The sequence below is a fragment of the Limanda limanda genome, chromosome 4 (assembly GCF_963576545.1).
Source record: "Limanda limanda chromosome 4, fLimLim1.1, whole genome shotgun sequence".
Lineage (NCBI taxonomy): Eukaryota > Metazoa > Chordata > Actinopteri > Pleuronectiformes > Pleuronectidae > Limanda > Limanda limanda.
In genome coordinates this window covers 24461783-24478012 of record NC_083639.1, presented here as the reverse complement: position 1 = coordinate 24478012, position 16230 = coordinate 24461783, and the positions used below count along the sequence as shown (strand labels likewise).

Here is a 16230-nt window from a genome sequence, read left to right as displayed (position 1 = left end):
AGGCAGGAAGCATGCACAGCCTGGTGAAACTAAGGTTTAAAGGCTGGAGAAGTGTAGTTGTATGTTGCTTATTAAAGGCAGTAAATCTTTTTTGGGTTGACTACACGCCTGCTTGGATGATGTTGTTGCCCGAGCTGACAGCAGCAAAGTGGCTACATTTGGCAGCAGCGGTTTAAGTTGGTAGCTGAAAAGATCTTTAAAATATCAAACAATAAGTATTTTAACAGTTTTATTTCAAACATAAATCATGAAATAACCTTTCATTATGAGTTTCAATAATTTCATCAATTATTTAACAAATTTTGGGTTATTTATAGGGTTGATAATTTCTGTATATAAAATATTGAATATAACAGGGGTTCCATAAAGAGTGCGTTGTGGATCAGTTGCATCAGAAATACTGAAAAGAAAACTTACAGGTAGTGTTTCACTAATGTTTTGACCAAACTATGGCAGTACTGCATAATCTGTTTTATTTAACTTGTAATACGGGTACAGCTGATATTTAACTATTTACGGAGGCAAGGAAAAGTAAGGGAACCGTATCATTTATGCACACAGCACAGTCAATCTGAAATGAATGAAATCAGTGTTCAGTGTTGAGAATTTAAAAACTATTAGAAATGGCACATTTAGCCACAATTGTTCTAAAATATGAAAATTCAAAATAAAACCATGAAAACATGAAGTACCATCAGCCTTCTGTTTTTCTTTGCCCCCACAAGACCACAGCACCAGCTGTAGCAGGTCAATATGTAGCACCACAAGAAACAGCAATATGTGCAAGTAGGTCATTTCTTTTTTGCAAACTACACGTTTATATGTCGGTTCATATAAGTCTATAATATCATATAAGGCTTCAACCAAGTCTAGAGGTAGTGGGGGTTGCTCTGGCCCTGTTATTATTTAAAGGTTGGAAACTGACAAGTTTGGGAATCCCTGGGTTAGGACTTGTTAAACACTATGAGACAAATTGTGATTTATGAATATGGGCTATACAAATAAATCTTGATTGATTGATAACTTGTTTTCTTCACATGTAACCTAGTCCTAGGTGAAGATCAGATACAAATATATGAGCAACCCAAACGTTTCACATTCATTTTCCTTGACACTGTACATACTGTTTGTGTTTTCCTTTCTCATCTGAGATCTCAAGTGTTATGCACTGCAAACCTGCTTAAGAAAAAAATGCTGTTATGAATCTATGTGGAAGCAAAAAAAAATGTAAAAAAATAATGGCAGCAAGTAAGTCCTAAGTTCAAACCGAACCAAAAGTGTGCTATTACAATAATCAGTAATTTTCTACCTATCTGAGTAAATGTTTCTGCCCTTTCTATGATAATATAAATCAAATGGAATATTTGGATGTTTAGTTCATTATAGCTCTAAAATGCTCAAGAAAGACCTACTTCCTCATTTTGTTGTTCCGAACGAAAACCACAACATCAGGAGATGTATCTTTAAATCAAAGTATGAAAAAGCAAAAACTAATTTTGGCTTATTAAAGTTGACCCTGAGCTTTATTTCTTGTCATGGCCATACCAGGGCAGATAAACCCTCTGCTCACAAGAGAGTGTTCAGAATGAGGAAGGAAAGGAATTATTATCTACCTATTATCACAGGGATCCTCAGGGGAATGGGGCAGGGAGTGGTGGTAGTGCCTGCTATGAGAAATAGCCTTTCACTCTCCTTCAACATGATCAGTTTATTCTTACAGGGCTGCCTTTCCATCACACAGCAGCCTTCATTCCAGTCCCTGTTGAACACTGAAGTATCTTATGCATGGTTGGAGACTGTGTTTGATCTAATGAATCCCATTGATGATACGATTGTGAAGCTGCTCCTGTTCATGGTTGTGTAGGGGGAGATTCAGCTCCTCGTCACGCAGCTGAGCGTTCTTCCTGATCTCCTCCAGGGAGTAGTCCTGCACCAGGCTGCCATTCTCAAAAACTGTCACCAGCAGGTCCTGGGAAACACAGGGCGCACATAAATCATCATCACATGCAGGAGGAGCAGGTATTAAACCAATTCAAACTGAGCGACTGGACCTCCAGCTACTTTATCTTGTGAAACCTTGTGTTAAAAGTATGTCCAAAGTCAGTTGTGCAATGTAACCAGTGGCTGTCATGACTTGAGCCGCTTTGTTAACGCGGGGATGATTAATTTGTGGAATTAACGTGTTCATTTTTGTAAGGCTTTAACGCATGCGCAGAATGACCTGGTCCATGTACCCATACCCGCCATGATCAGTACATGAAGTAACTTAGTGTTTGTTTGATTCGCTCCAGAGTTTATGAGGCTGCATTTAAACCTGAAAATGACTCGTCAACATGTGCTCAGTACAACATGAGACTTGACACTCAGTCAGCACTCAGTGTTAAAGTGACCGGAGCGACCCACAGACATGATCTGACACCATTGAATCAGAACCAAACACACATGTTTGTCACCTAAATCCTCCTAATAAAAAAATTAATATGAACGTGAACTAGTCCATTTTCATCTGCATGAACTGAACTTGGAACTCATTCTTTTTAAGTGTGAACTGGCCTAACACTGCTTCTGCAGATGGGCTCAGATTCAGATTTCACATTCAAATTTAATTGTGTAAAGGTTTGGTTTGTTGATTGTTTGTTTGTTGATTTAAAAAAAAAAAGTTTTATTCAACCATCCTATATTTGATAAAGATTAAAAAAAAGAGCAAAGGCTAAGATGCCCAAATTGTTTAGGATAAAGGTTATCTTTGAGTTTGAAAAACAAAGCTCTAAAATACACTATACTATGTTTTTCTCAGAGGCATAGTAAAGACACAGCAAAACTTAATTATGGTGTGGAATATTTTAATTATATTTTATACTATTTTTCAATCTTAATAACTGTATGATTTGGACTGGTCATCAATAAAAAAACAAATGTTAAATGTATATATCCGCATTCTGTCATTTATCTTTGAGTTACCACAACAACACATTGAAAATGGGCATTTTTCGTGCATTAAGAAATGGTGATTAATCAGATTAATCACAGCTACCCTGTGATTTATCTGATTAAATATTTTAACCGTTTGACAGCCCTATTTTAAAGATTATTTTTTAATTTGTCTCCTGTGTTTAATTTCTCTTGTGTGTGTATAGCTGCTTTCAGACATGCACTGAACTCCACAGAGTCTGCAGTTTCTCAGGAAGAGGTGTATGTGAGAACGCAAATGTCCCAGTATTCGAATAAAGCACTGAAAACCAAATATTATCAAAAGGGCAACATGTTCATAAGCCCTTGAGCAGTACAAAAAAAGAGCTAATTATGTAATTGTAGTTTTTACCTATCAACCAAACAGTTTTCTTACTAAAATACACTTAGTCAATTAACACAGTGAAGTGCTTGGACTAACCTCCTCAGGTTTGCCTGCTCCTTCCTCTATCGTCTCCAAGAAGCCATCAGAGTTTCTCCTCAGTGATAACCGACCCCTCTTTGAGCCCTTGGATGGATCGGTCACCGGCTGCTTGTAGACGTCCATCTGGGGGGAGAGACATATAACTAGTTTCAAGACAACTAATGAAAACCATACTGATGACAAGCAAATTGAGAGCGACACTCTATGAGGATTCCAGTACGTGTGCCCATGAGACAGGAAAGCACAATAACCGCTGAACCAGAATGTACTTCTACAAACTCTACTTCATTAGATAAAATCTCACATCTACCTCTGTACATTTCCACACTTCTTGTCACCAGATAATGACCACTATATATTAAGGTTTGGGTTTGCCGTTGTGCCCCCTCCATAGTCCTCCATAGTTCCTTTGGTAAAGAACCTGTTATCGAAACCACCGTTATCGATGGTTCCAACTATAACAGCAACAGACGGCAGTTTGCAGACTTTATCATTGAAGGGTTTTTGATAATTTGACCAGGCAAGTGTTTTTTTCAACCAACATTAGCCAGTAAATTGAGAGTCTACAGCAATGCAGTCACAGTATTCAAATCAAGCTCAGACCCTTCCACTTACCCCTTTGCCATTAGTCTCCACATAGCTGCACTTGAAGGCACAGTTCAGTGTATCTCTGTTGAGTTTCTGAAGCAAAGCACTGCCACATCCAAAGAAGACGTTCTCAGCACTCCAGCCCTCATCTCTCAGCTTCTTAAGGATCTTCAGAAAACACAAAAGTTACAGCTTCAAACACAATCACACCAATTCAGGATTTCTCATCTCCCACTTGGAAGGGGAATGGCAAAATTCATCATAGTGAAATTTCTTTTTTAGAAAGACCGTTGAGATCAAATTTGCAAGATAACTTTTATGTTGCAATTATAAATTGGAATTTTTTTTCTTCATTTGTCCGCACCATAAACAGAACTGATAACAATGGAGCTTATTACTAATAAATTATTTGATAAGTTAGCCCTGGAGTTAATAGTGAATGTCAGTCATAGTTCCAAAGGATTAAAACAAGACAGCTTCAGAGAATTGTCCGTGACATATCATTGCCCAAGCTGTTTGTTAACTGTTTGCTGTAATCAAAATCATATCAAATCAAATCAGCTTTATTGTCAATTTCTTCACATGTTCAAGACATACAAAGGATTCGATAGGACGTTTTCCACTCTCCCACGGTGAAACATATAAAGTGCACAGGCACAACAGATAAGACAAGACATTTCCTAATACTAAGTAAACATACAGATTCACGTACAGCAGCATAAGTTTCTGACAGCAGCAAAAGTTTGTTGCAGAGTCCTGAGTGATTTTAGGGGGGGGGGGGAATTTCAGCTTCCTGTCAGACTGGAGGATATGGCTGGGGGGAGTGATGGGAGAGAATTTAGCTTCCAGAGTATTAAGATTCAGAGTATTTAAAGGTAACACTTGATTTTCAAATCAGTGGATTAGATAACTGGGTACATGTGATGTTTCACTTCTTGTGTTGCTTTGTCGTCTCTACTATAAAGCTGTGGTGTGTCACAGCACAGCCGAATCTCAGCAATTGAAAATATAAGTGAAAAGTCTTCATAACTAACAAAACAATGTGTAAATAACAGTTAAGATAAGACTACTACAACAACCAAACTTATTCTTACCTCGTCCACTGAGCAGAGGTCAATGCCATCTCCCTGAATAATTCGCAGGTAAGAAGGCAGCACCTTGTATCCAACCGAGTTCAGAGAGCTGCCAAAACACTCTTCTAAAATCTTGATGACCTATAAAGCAAACAAAGTGTATATTTTTGGGGGACCTTGATTTATACGTATAGCTACAAGCTGCATGTTAATTCGGTGCAGTCTGAACAACAATCTAAAAATCTGCATTTCAAAAATAAAAGTCCCTCTGCATCTTAATGGACCAACAAACTGCTTTCTCGTCGTTAGTGTCAAACATATTGTGATATCTATCGATAACATATATCATATATTAATAATATCTCTAATAAAAACATCAGATGATGTGATGACGATACTGAAAAACTATAATTCCCAACTTGTATCTACAATCAATTTATATCACTTATTCATGTAGTCACTGCATGAACACATTATATTTTACAGATTTTGGTTAATATACTGTATATCAAATTATTTTAGAAAAGTTATAAAACTGAGTCTCCTCTATGATTATATGTGTTCCATCTGACTACAATCATGCCACACAACCTAAAGCTCAGGCTGTGTTTTACAGTGCTGTGTGGGAAGGGAAAGAAAAGCTGTGATAGTACAGTCGTGTGATGCGTTTTTTCTAAAGCTCTAAAATGCAGCTAAGAAGATACTGCCTACAGATTTTTCCAACTAAACCTTCTAGGCTGGATTTAATTGTGGCTCAACAGGCAGAGCAGATCATCCCCTAACCAGCCAGTCCACTCCTCTAGTCCTGAAGGGTCCTTAGGGAAGACACTTAACAGTTTTTTCCTGAAGGCTATTCCATCAATTGTAAATGATATGTAATAGAAAAGACAAAAGATGCCTAATGTAAAGAAACACAAAAAAAAGTGCTATATCCTGTAAATGCAGTCCCCTACACTTAAAATGGAGTGGAGAGGATACATATATATATATACAGAGATCTATATTTAAGACATTTCCGGTAATAAATGTGAACTAATAAACCGTTTGTTATTAATCGTACAATTGCTTTGGTTGTCCAACACTGACTAATCAGGCCTGTTCTTTACCTCAATAAGGGTCTCTGCAGGATCTCCAGAGTCCGGCCGGATGACCAGACAGGAGTCCTGGCTGCGCTCCATCACTCGCTCCTTCAGCTTCTCTCCCCATATGTGTTTACAGGCGTTAAAGATGTCGTAGCTGTCACTGACCACTGAGATTGGTCCAGAGGGGAACTGGTCCAGGACTCGCTCAAACGCCTCCTTCTCCCTGTCCCTCCCCCAAGAGATGATGGTGCTGGATAACAGAGAGGAAGAAATGAACAGTCTCATTGTGCTGGCAATCTTACAACTTGTTCTTATATCTGAAAATACTACCGCTGATGGTGTTACAGTTTTACTTAAAATTCACTGACTCAAAAACTGGGCAGATTTGAACAATGGGATATGTACTTAATTGATGCAAGTACAAAAAACTGCAACTGCAACTTCCACATTGCAAACACAATTTTACACTGAAAATGGATTTTAACATCATTGTGAAGATAAGTAAGGGATACATTAAACTGGTCACGCTGTGCTGTACAACAGTTGAGTTGGTCGTTTGAAGCATCTTTACAGAGGGAGAGTTTCAGATAAGACCAAAACAAAGACAATACATCGATGACATTAATTCTAGACTAAAATTAATGTAGGATCTTTTCAAAAATATTCTGATGTAACCAGGACAACATAGTCTGTGAGCAAGAGTGTCTGTTTGTGGTCGAGGTATTACTCTAATTGTGGGGACCTAAATCTTTTTAAACAGCCGGTGATGTTTTCCTTATGGGGTTGAAAAGCAAATCCCCTTAAGGTTTATCATTACATTTAAGGTGAGTTGTTTTAAGGTTAGGGTAAGGGTTAACCATGGTTACGGTTAGAGTAAGTCTCCAAGAAATCAATGTAAGTTAATGTAATGTCCTCTGAAGTCACACCTGGTATTAACATTTGGTTTTTGTGATCTGATCAAAAATGGACAGCTCTGAATGCGTGTGTTCACACCTTGCATTAAAATGCAGACGTCACCTCCCCACTCTATACAAACCAACACGTAAACATTTCTGTTCATGAAGACCAAGCATGTCCGATGTCACTTTGTGTTTGTGTGTGTGTGTGTGTGTGTGTGTGTGTGTGTGTGTGCGCGCGTGTGTTGGTATGAGCGAGAGAAGGAGGTAGAAAGACAAGTCTTGTGTTCTACCTGTGCTCTGCTGCTGGAATGGAGAAGCCAGCCATCGGGCAGCTATAATATCTCTGAGCCATCAGAAGTCCAGCCACTGTGTCTGTGCTGCAGAAATTAACCAGGTGAGCTGCTCCCCCTAATGCTGCAGACTGGGGTGGACAGGTGGGAATAATAAATCACACTGCTGTTTTCAAATAGTGTCTTTGAAATTCAGGCACAGTGTTAAAGAGTTACAGCACAACGACAGCACATATGCAGCAGGGTTATTACATCCTGATTACACATTTTGCAGTGAGGTTTATGCAGGTAGTTAAAACACTTGAGATGAGAGCTCTGCAGCTTAACCCTTATCCATGATGTTCATATCAGACTACAGATAAAATGAAAAATATTGTCAGTTGGGTGTAAAAAAGGTGACAAATATTACCAATACTACATTATGAGAGAGTGTAACTTCTGTTATCTTCAGCGCAAATTCGCAAACCCTGGAAATTCACAGAGGGTGGAGAATGCTGCTCACCGCCTCAGAGCAAAAGCTAGTTGTATTTTTTTTACCTTACCTCAGGCTTGACAAGATTTTTGTACATCATGGAAGTGAAGCTGAAGATTTCCCTTTCTGCTCTCCTTTTTTATTGAATATTCCTTTTCTTTTTAACAATTCTGTGATTGACTGAGTGACTGGTTTGATGTGTGGGTCCCTCTGAAAACCAGCAGGACTATGCTGTTGACAATGGCTCTTAGAGTGACATATGCCTAGGTGATCAGTACAGTGATCTCAGCTTGAAATCAAATTTTTTCCTCTGTGCACTAAACCTCCCAATTGTATGTAGGACATAATAATTTGATTTCAGCTTCCTGTTCCAATGAAAGTGTTTCCCTCTGATGTTCAGTCATCTAACCTTTGTGCCCATAATCAATGATGTAAACAGTACATCATGCAATAACTTGATAACTTCAGCATGATACAGCCATAATCACAAAGCAGATATTGCAAGATTACCACTGTGTGCAATGTGCAAACATAGTGCCTGTAGATACTCTGGAACCACAACATAGGAAAGTTGCAATATACAAAAATATAATGAGAAACCCCATTGGCTTTGCCTCTGTGCTGAGTTTTCACAAAATAATTACAAGGGGCCAAAATATTACTGACCTCCTGTGAGGAGACGCCTCTGTAGCCAAAGTCATGCAGCTTCAGGTCCAGGCCTTCAAGGCTTCCTGAGGTGGCCTTCAGGTGCTTGGCCAGGATCTTCTTAAACTCCCTGGATACTGTGGCAACTGTGATGGGATACCACATCTGCACCAGCATGGTCTGCAGTCCACAAGAGGGAGGGGATCGATGAGAAAAAGAGAGAAGCTAGAATTACTGCCCTGTGGTTGTATGCTTCCACTGAACCTTGTCTGTTACAGTTCAAAGTTTTATGCCTTTTTACCAGATGGCATTTCAATGCACTAACTGGGTTTGGTTTGCAATTTAACCAATAAAAACGGAGGATTTGCTAAAAAACAGTTAGTTAGACATGCCTTTTTTCTCTTTTGTATATTTACTATTGCTATATAATGAAGAACAGATAATGTCATCACACAATGGAATTATCGATAGAAGACTCAAATTAAATAGCTGCAGCCCAAGTTTGAGTCCAAGTAATTACTTATAAAAACTTTTTTTAATTCCCGATAAGGGTTTATGGATCCACAAGAAGAAAAATGTGATATCTACGGTCACATTGACATTGACCTTTGACCAACCAAATCTAATCAGTTAATCCACCAGTCTCAGTGAATGTTTGTGCCAAATGAAAGGTTTCTCTCGAGGCATTATTAAGAAGACACGTTCACAAGGCAAAAAATGATTTATGAGGTCACAACAACCTTGACCTTTGAACACAAGAATATAACTAATTCATCCTTGAATCAAACTGAGCATTTGTACCAAATTTAAAGAAATCCCCTCAAGGTATTTTTGAGATATTGTGTTCACAAGAATGGGACCAACAGACGGATAATGCCTCCGGCCAACAAAAACAACAGCGAGGCATAGCGAGTGATCAGGTGGTAAGAAAAATAAAACAGATGGATAAGAAGGAGGGAAGGGCCAGATTTCGATGAGTGTTAAGATTATATGACAATAATGAAGCTGTGGAGATAGGGACTGATGCTCCTAAAGTATAATTTCCTCACATGGGAAATTAACATACTGTTGTATGACGAGTAGCTAGAATTGGTTAGTGAACTTAAAAACTCCAGAAAGTGGTTATTGTTTTTTTAACTCCTGGTTTAATATGAAACTGGAAGGACACTTATAAGTAAGCTCTCTCTCTCTCGTTCACTAAAGCTTTCAGCATCTTCACAGTTTACCTCAATGTAGTTGGTGAGCCAGTAGAAGTTGGGATCAGTGTTTTCCACAGTGAAGAGCACGTTGCCTCTCGGTACAATCCTGCCTTCAGGGACAGCTTTTATCCGGATAGGAAGACGGCCATTATGTTTCTGACAAAGTAACAAGCATATTTAGGTCAAGTTATTTACTGTAGGTATAATGATATAATGATGGATGCCTCTCTATCTCAATCTGTCTGGACAAAGGGACAGTTGAAATCGTTTTGTGCACCTCAAGGACTTTCCTCCAGCTTTCTTCATCAAAGACATTTTGTTTGAAGTGCATCTGGTAGAAGAGCTTGGCTTCCTGAATCTTCTCCTCCGTGACAACAGGGCCTGTAGAGAAGAATCTAAGTTACTACAACATCAGTCACTAGCAGAAACTACTGTAAATAGAGGAATATTGATTAATCTGTAGTCAATTTAAATCAAACTGTATCAGAGTAGTTAATATTATGTCTCCTTACAAATGGTGCTGGAGTTACCAAACGATTCTAGATCACATGTTAAAGGAGTAAACTTTTCAAACTACAGTGTACTATTGGCTACTTTCAATTAGTATTGACTGTTGCACCTTATGGTAAATCGTGAGACAGTGTATTTTTGAATTAATATTATAATAATTATACTAACACAGAACGACTTTATTCATTCATTAGGTTTTAATGATACATGAGACCTTTCTCCTGTATGTTAACAGGTATGCTTAATGGCAATGTTCTTACAAGGCACTTCTTTGATTAATATTCTTTATAGTCTGTCTCACCGGATTTAAACTGTGTGTATCAGCCTGAATCAGGCTCAGCTATCTATCTGTTTCCATTTTCAGAATCCCCTTTGCTACAGGATATAATAACAACCCCTAACCAACAATATACATGCTGAAAATGTCAAGTTATGACCAAGATTTGAATTGAAGAGTCACTAAAGCTGCTTTCAGACATGCACTATGAACTCAGAAGGACTCTGGAGCGGCTGTATGTGAGAAATGAAATGTCTGAATGTGATAAATCTCTGACCATCGTCCTGGTTAAACTCTTGTGAGAACACAGCGGGAAATTCTCAGCAGGATTATCTAATTCATCTAATACGCAAAAATTGAAAACAAAAGCAGAGATTTCTGTGTTGTTGTGAATGTGTTTAAGCAGAGAATGTCTGCTGCGTTGTTCATGTGTGAAAGGCAAACTTAAGAGAAAGTCCTCCTGACCCAATATTCCAGACATCTTCCCGAGTTCATGTTTGAAAACATTTTATGTCTTTTACTGCTTTTTGTTGCATTTTTTTGCAGGGAATTTAGTATTTTAAACTGCCTTTAGAAATGCACTGGACTCCACAGATTCTCTGTTAATTAGAGTGAGTGTGGGGGTCGATGATGCTTTCAATGCGCGAAAGACGCAAAAAAAAAGACGCAAAAAGAAGAGCTGAAGCCGGTGTGTTGTATCAAAGATCACGTGATCTGAGAGTTAACAGGTCTCTTCCTGTCTCTCCCTGTGGCACCCGGCTGCTCCACCTCTCGCCTGAATAATACGCCTGTGCAGAGAACCTCCTGCTGTGTTGTGCATGTGTGAAAGGAAAACTCTGGACCCAATTCTACGGCCTTAACGGGGGACACGGTAGTTGTATATTGGGCTTGGCGCTCCCCAAGACAATAGGGAATGGTTTGAGAAATACAAACAAGTCAAGTCTATGGCAGAAAATCGAGATCTGGCACAGTGCTGTAACTCTGTAAGTGTAACGCTCAGTCAATGCTGTTCTTACATCAGAGGAAAGGGGGCGAATGTACCTGCCAAATACTTCTTCAGTAGATACTGAAGACCGAAGAACACCACCTCACTAAACTGGGAACCCCTCTTGCGTCTGCATTCAAAGTAGGAATAGATCTTGTTGATGTTTGGAGGATACTGTTTGTAGTGTGTGATCTGGAAGAAACAGACGGAAATCAAGCACAAGCAACTGACAAGAAAAACCCCCAAACAGATTCATCGAGTAAACATGTTGCAATGTAATTCCAATTATCACCCACAGTATCTGTAATGTCCATAAAAACACTTCTTAATCTCATCACACCACACAGATTGATATTGTGAAATAGCATGAAATAAAACCACAGTAAGTCCACTGGGGATAATCTGTAAAGTGAAGGATTTTCTGCACTATTTGATGCTTGCGTCTAGTAAGCATTTTTTTCTGGATTCAAGTGGGAAGGAATAATCACACCTTAAAGTACAAGACTCTCTTTGTGCTCCTTCAGCACTAATTGAATAATCATCAGCATAACCACGAGTTACTGGAAGAAATAACTCCAAGGAGCATTAACTCTGGATTCTTCTGCCTCATCCTGCCACCAGTTCGAGTTCTCTCTCTTCTCTTCCTTCCAACATAATCCGAAACACAGGAGATCCGAAACATGGAAATTTCAAGCACAGGCTCTATCTTTACTGGAAGACCTTTAATATTTGTCCTGTTTCCACATATATAACCCTCACATACTATCTACAGGGTAACTATGTGAGTGGGTGGCTGTGGCTCAGGAAAAAGAGTGGGTTGTCCACTATCCAGATGGTGGGTGATTCTGAAGTGTCCTTGGACAAGACGGTGAACCACACATTGCTGTGCTGACAGTGTATGAATGGAGCACTGTATATCAATGTGTAAGTGAATGGGTGAATGTTACCTGTACTGTAAAGGGGGATTTTTTTTTTTTTTACATTTAAGGTGGGATGGTGGGGGTAGGACTAGGGACGGGAATCGGCAGGGACCTCCCGATACGATACTATCACGATACTTAGGTGGCGATACGATATGTATTGCGATTCTGTGGGTATTGCGATTCTGTAAGTATTGCGATTCGATATTACGATTTCCTGTGATTTCTTTTGGTTATTTAAAAAAAAAAAATACTGGACCTGTTGAATCATTCCTTCAAATACAACACAGTCAAATTCACTTAGAGCTTTACCAGTTTTATTTCAAATATTAACATTAACTTAATGACTGCCGGGCAGCCAATAGAGAAAATAAATAAAAATGTGCCCTATTATTGTATAGCCCCTGTCAACTGCACACAAACTGACAGATTAAGAAATGTATGCCACTTAGGCTACTTTTAAACAATAAATAAAAGGTAAATTAAATAGAATGAATAAAAGTTTACTTAAAATATAAACTTTGAAATAAACAAAAAGTAGGCTATTGTTGTTTGCATGTAGCCGATGCAAAGCTAGTGCTTGGGTATGTTTAGATTCTTGTGCAAAAACAAGAGTTGGTCAACATGCTCTGGGGTGATGTTGCTCCCCCAATATATCCCCCCCGGTATAAACCAATAAATATGTTTTTTTTTTTGTTTTTTTTAAATCGATTTGGGAGGCAGCATATCGATTTAAAATCGTCATTCACAAGAATCGCGATTTGTAACTGAATCGATTTTTCCCCCCATCCCTAGGTAGGACCCTGAACGAACCCCAGAGAAAGAACAGGAAAACAAATGAATGACAATCAGCAGGTGTATAAAGTGTAAACACTACGGTTGTAGCTAGGCACAAGGACAGAGTTAAACCCTAGAAAATTCTTCAGAAACTTCAGTAGTGAAAGCTAAATCTCATGTTGTTCTCAGCTGTGCTGTGGGTGCATATTGGATATAGTTGTTAATATAATGACACAAGTTATGCAACTGAGAAGCTCAAAGGGAAACAAAACACAAAGCCACAGTCACATGGATTGGCCAGGGATCAAGTGAAAAAGCATGTAGTCACGCAAGACATCGTAATCAGCATCATGACTCCTGTAAGTCTCTAAATATAGCTTATTTTGCAGCTGAGGCTGATGGGAATGTCACTATTTAGGACAATGACATTTTGGCCGTGATGAAAGTCAGGGGTTCATACACATACAAAAAAATACCAAGCCACTCAGTAGTTGCTGAGACACTCTAGATCAGGGGTTTTCAACTGGTTTTGTCCCAGGGACCACCATTCTGACTAGAAAGTAATCCGCGGCCCACTGATGTGCCTACGCACGCGCGTGCCTACGTGTGTGTGTGAGTGTGCATGTGGATAGAAGGAAGTTTTAACATTTGGTTTTCCATGTTAGTTTCATTTAAAAACCACAAACACATCTAGAAGAATCTGTGAAAAAACAACAAAAAACTCTTAAGCACTTGATTTTCAGTGCTTAAGAATTGAAAACAGAATTAAAATGCAGTTTGTAGTTGTGCTGCATCTCAGAACCATATGAACATCAATATATAACGTTCATATCTTCAATGTACAGACATGTAGCTGACATGTTGAGAGAACGTTAAAGTAACAGTGATCAATAACAATCAACATAAACTGGGGCTATAACTGAAGAGGGAAGATGACAAAGTTATGCAGAATATGTCACAAATGATAATCATACAATATCACACAAAAAATTGAGGCCTACTTAAGTTTAACCTCATGATCACCAGCACCTTTATATTATTTTAGAAATATTTTTCTTATTTTAGATATTTTTCACGATATTCAAGAGTAATCTGGAAATGTTTTCAAATATCAAAGCGAATTTTGCGGACCCGCTGCAATGCTGAGTTCATGGAGATGTATTGTGTGATTGTGACGACAGGCCCATTGGAGGTGGTGCTGCTATGGACTCTTCTGCAGGGGTCACTGGAGCTGGTATAAAGGCCAGTTGGTCAGCATGCAGACCTCTGCCATCTGAATGCAGTGCAGACCTTTCAGTGACATCTAACAGTGACATTTGACATTTAACTCTACTGAAGTGGGCATATGTTGTACTGTATATGCCAGCAGCACCTTCCCAAGCCCAGCACTGACTCACAGCTGGAGTCAGGTTACAAAATGTCATAAAACACTGAATCAAGTTTCAGTTTCATTACAATGAAACTGAAAGCAAAACAGTCAGTGGAGGGTTAGGTTCTGTTAAACAAAACTAGAGACTATGAGAGTGAGCATATTAATTGTTTATCACACTGGGACTTGCCCTTTAGAACATGATTCATTAAACTGGAGTCATGGGACTTCTGAGAGATCGTGGTCTTCAATAGTCTTCAGTAAAGAACTAATATTTAACTCTGTCACAACATTTCCTTGAGTTTAGCACTTTGAAGATATAAAGGGCAATAACAATAACATTACCATCATATCATCAGTACTATTATTACCATCATCTTGCCACTGTACCTTATCTACCTATTTATCTTGTGTTTCTGTTTTTTATTCTTTCTACCTCTATATTTTTTATTTTATTCTATTGTATTGTATTTTATTGTATTCAAATATACCGGCTGCTATGACGACTTAATTTTCCTTCGGGGGTTGAATAAAGTTATCTATCTATCTATCTATCTATCTATCTATCTATCTATCTATCTATCTATCTATCTATCTATCTATCTATCTATCTATCTATCTATCTATCTATTTAGCAAATACGTGTACACACAGTAAAGGAGGATGTGAGTGGGTTGATGTGGTCAAAACGAAACTCAGACGAAGATGGTCAAGTCGTTTCTTCTCAGATGATGTTTCATTGATAACATTTTGGTCACAACCTCTGCTAGTGGCCATGGATAACAGCGGCGTGCGCACCATTCAGTGTATTACAGCAATATTGTGGATTCTCCAACTGTAACAGCGAACATAGTTGGCTTTGTGCTGTGACTTAGAATGAATTAGAATAGACACGAGTGTAAACAGAATATATACCCTGTGATCATATCATATGTACAATGAGACGGTTAGTACATTAGTCATGACTTGCAGAGGCACAAATTAAGATTGTACTGGAGTTTTAAGCACAGTCCAGAAAGTGGTAAATGCGTGTGGTTGAATATCTCGTTGGGGGTAGAGGCCAGCAGCAGGAACAGCGGCTGCACTCACCTTGTAGGAATCCGTCGCAAGCAAGAAATTAAAATCCTGCGCTGCCATTGTTGTTGTGGGTGAATGAATGAGCGTGAACGAGGCCGAATGTCAGGCTGTGCGTCCTCCGAGCAAGTGAACCAAAGTGACCCGGGATCCACAGCGTGTGTGTGGGGCTGGCCGGATGTGAACTGGGCTCACTCCCTCCGGTGGCAGGAAGATACGCGTTTAATGGTGATTTGTGGTGATTTGAAGCCCGGTTTATTTACGGTGAAGCCAGCTTCCGAGAAACTGGTGAATCAGAAACCAGTCCGTGGGGTGGGGGTTGTTAGAGAGGGCGGGTTTCACTACGCACGGCCACGCCCACGTTCCCTCAACGCTTTCGTCACCTGACGTCATGCCGCGTTCAAGTGCATTAGGCACTTTTTATTAGATAGATAGATAGATAGATAGATAGATAGATAGATAGATAGATAGATAGATAGATAGATAGATAGATAGATAGATAGATAGATAGATAGATAGATAGATAGATAGATAGATAGATAGATAGATAGATAGATAGATAGATAGATAGATAGATAGATAGATAGATAGATAGATAGATAGATAGATAGATAGATAGATAGATAGATAGATAGATAGATAGATAGATTACTTTATTCATCCCCGAAGGGAAATT

The 16230-nt window shown here is 38.9% G+C and overlaps 1 protein-coding gene across 1 annotated transcript; it reads right to left on the bottom strand.

Annotated features, from left to right (window-relative positions):
• Positions 1-1690: 1690 nt before the first annotated feature.
• nampt2 (nicotinamide phosphoribosyltransferase 2) lies at positions 1691-15848 on the bottom strand. Its single transcript, XM_061069918.1, has 11 exons — positions 15570-15848; positions 11471-11606; positions 9920-10023; positions 9670-9798; positions 8465-8623; positions 7327-7457; positions 6162-6387; positions 5077-5196; positions 4010-4150; positions 3392-3517; positions 1691-1969 (listed from the first exon to the last, which is right to left on the bottom strand). The coding sequence occupies exons 1-11, from the start codon at positions 15615-15617 to the stop codon at positions 1808-1810; spliced, it is 1482 nt and encodes a 493-aa protein (XP_060925901.1). The 5' UTR covers positions 15618-15848; the 3' UTR covers positions 1691-1807.
• Between the last annotated feature and the right edge of the window lie 382 nt (positions 15849-16230).

Coding starts and splice junctions, on each gene's coding strand:
- nampt2 (XM_061069918.1), bottom strand. CDS start 15,617: ATGGCAGCGCAGGATTTTAATTTCTTGCTTGCGACGGATTCCTACAAG. Junction 9,799..9,919: donor GCTGGAGGAAAGTCCTTGAG/GTGCACAAAACG, acceptor TTACTTTGTCAG/AAACATAATGGCCGTCTTCC. Junction 8,624..9,669: donor GGCTCACCAACTACATTGAG/GTAAACTGTGAA, acceptor TGTGGACTGCAG/ACCATGCTGGTGCAGATGTG.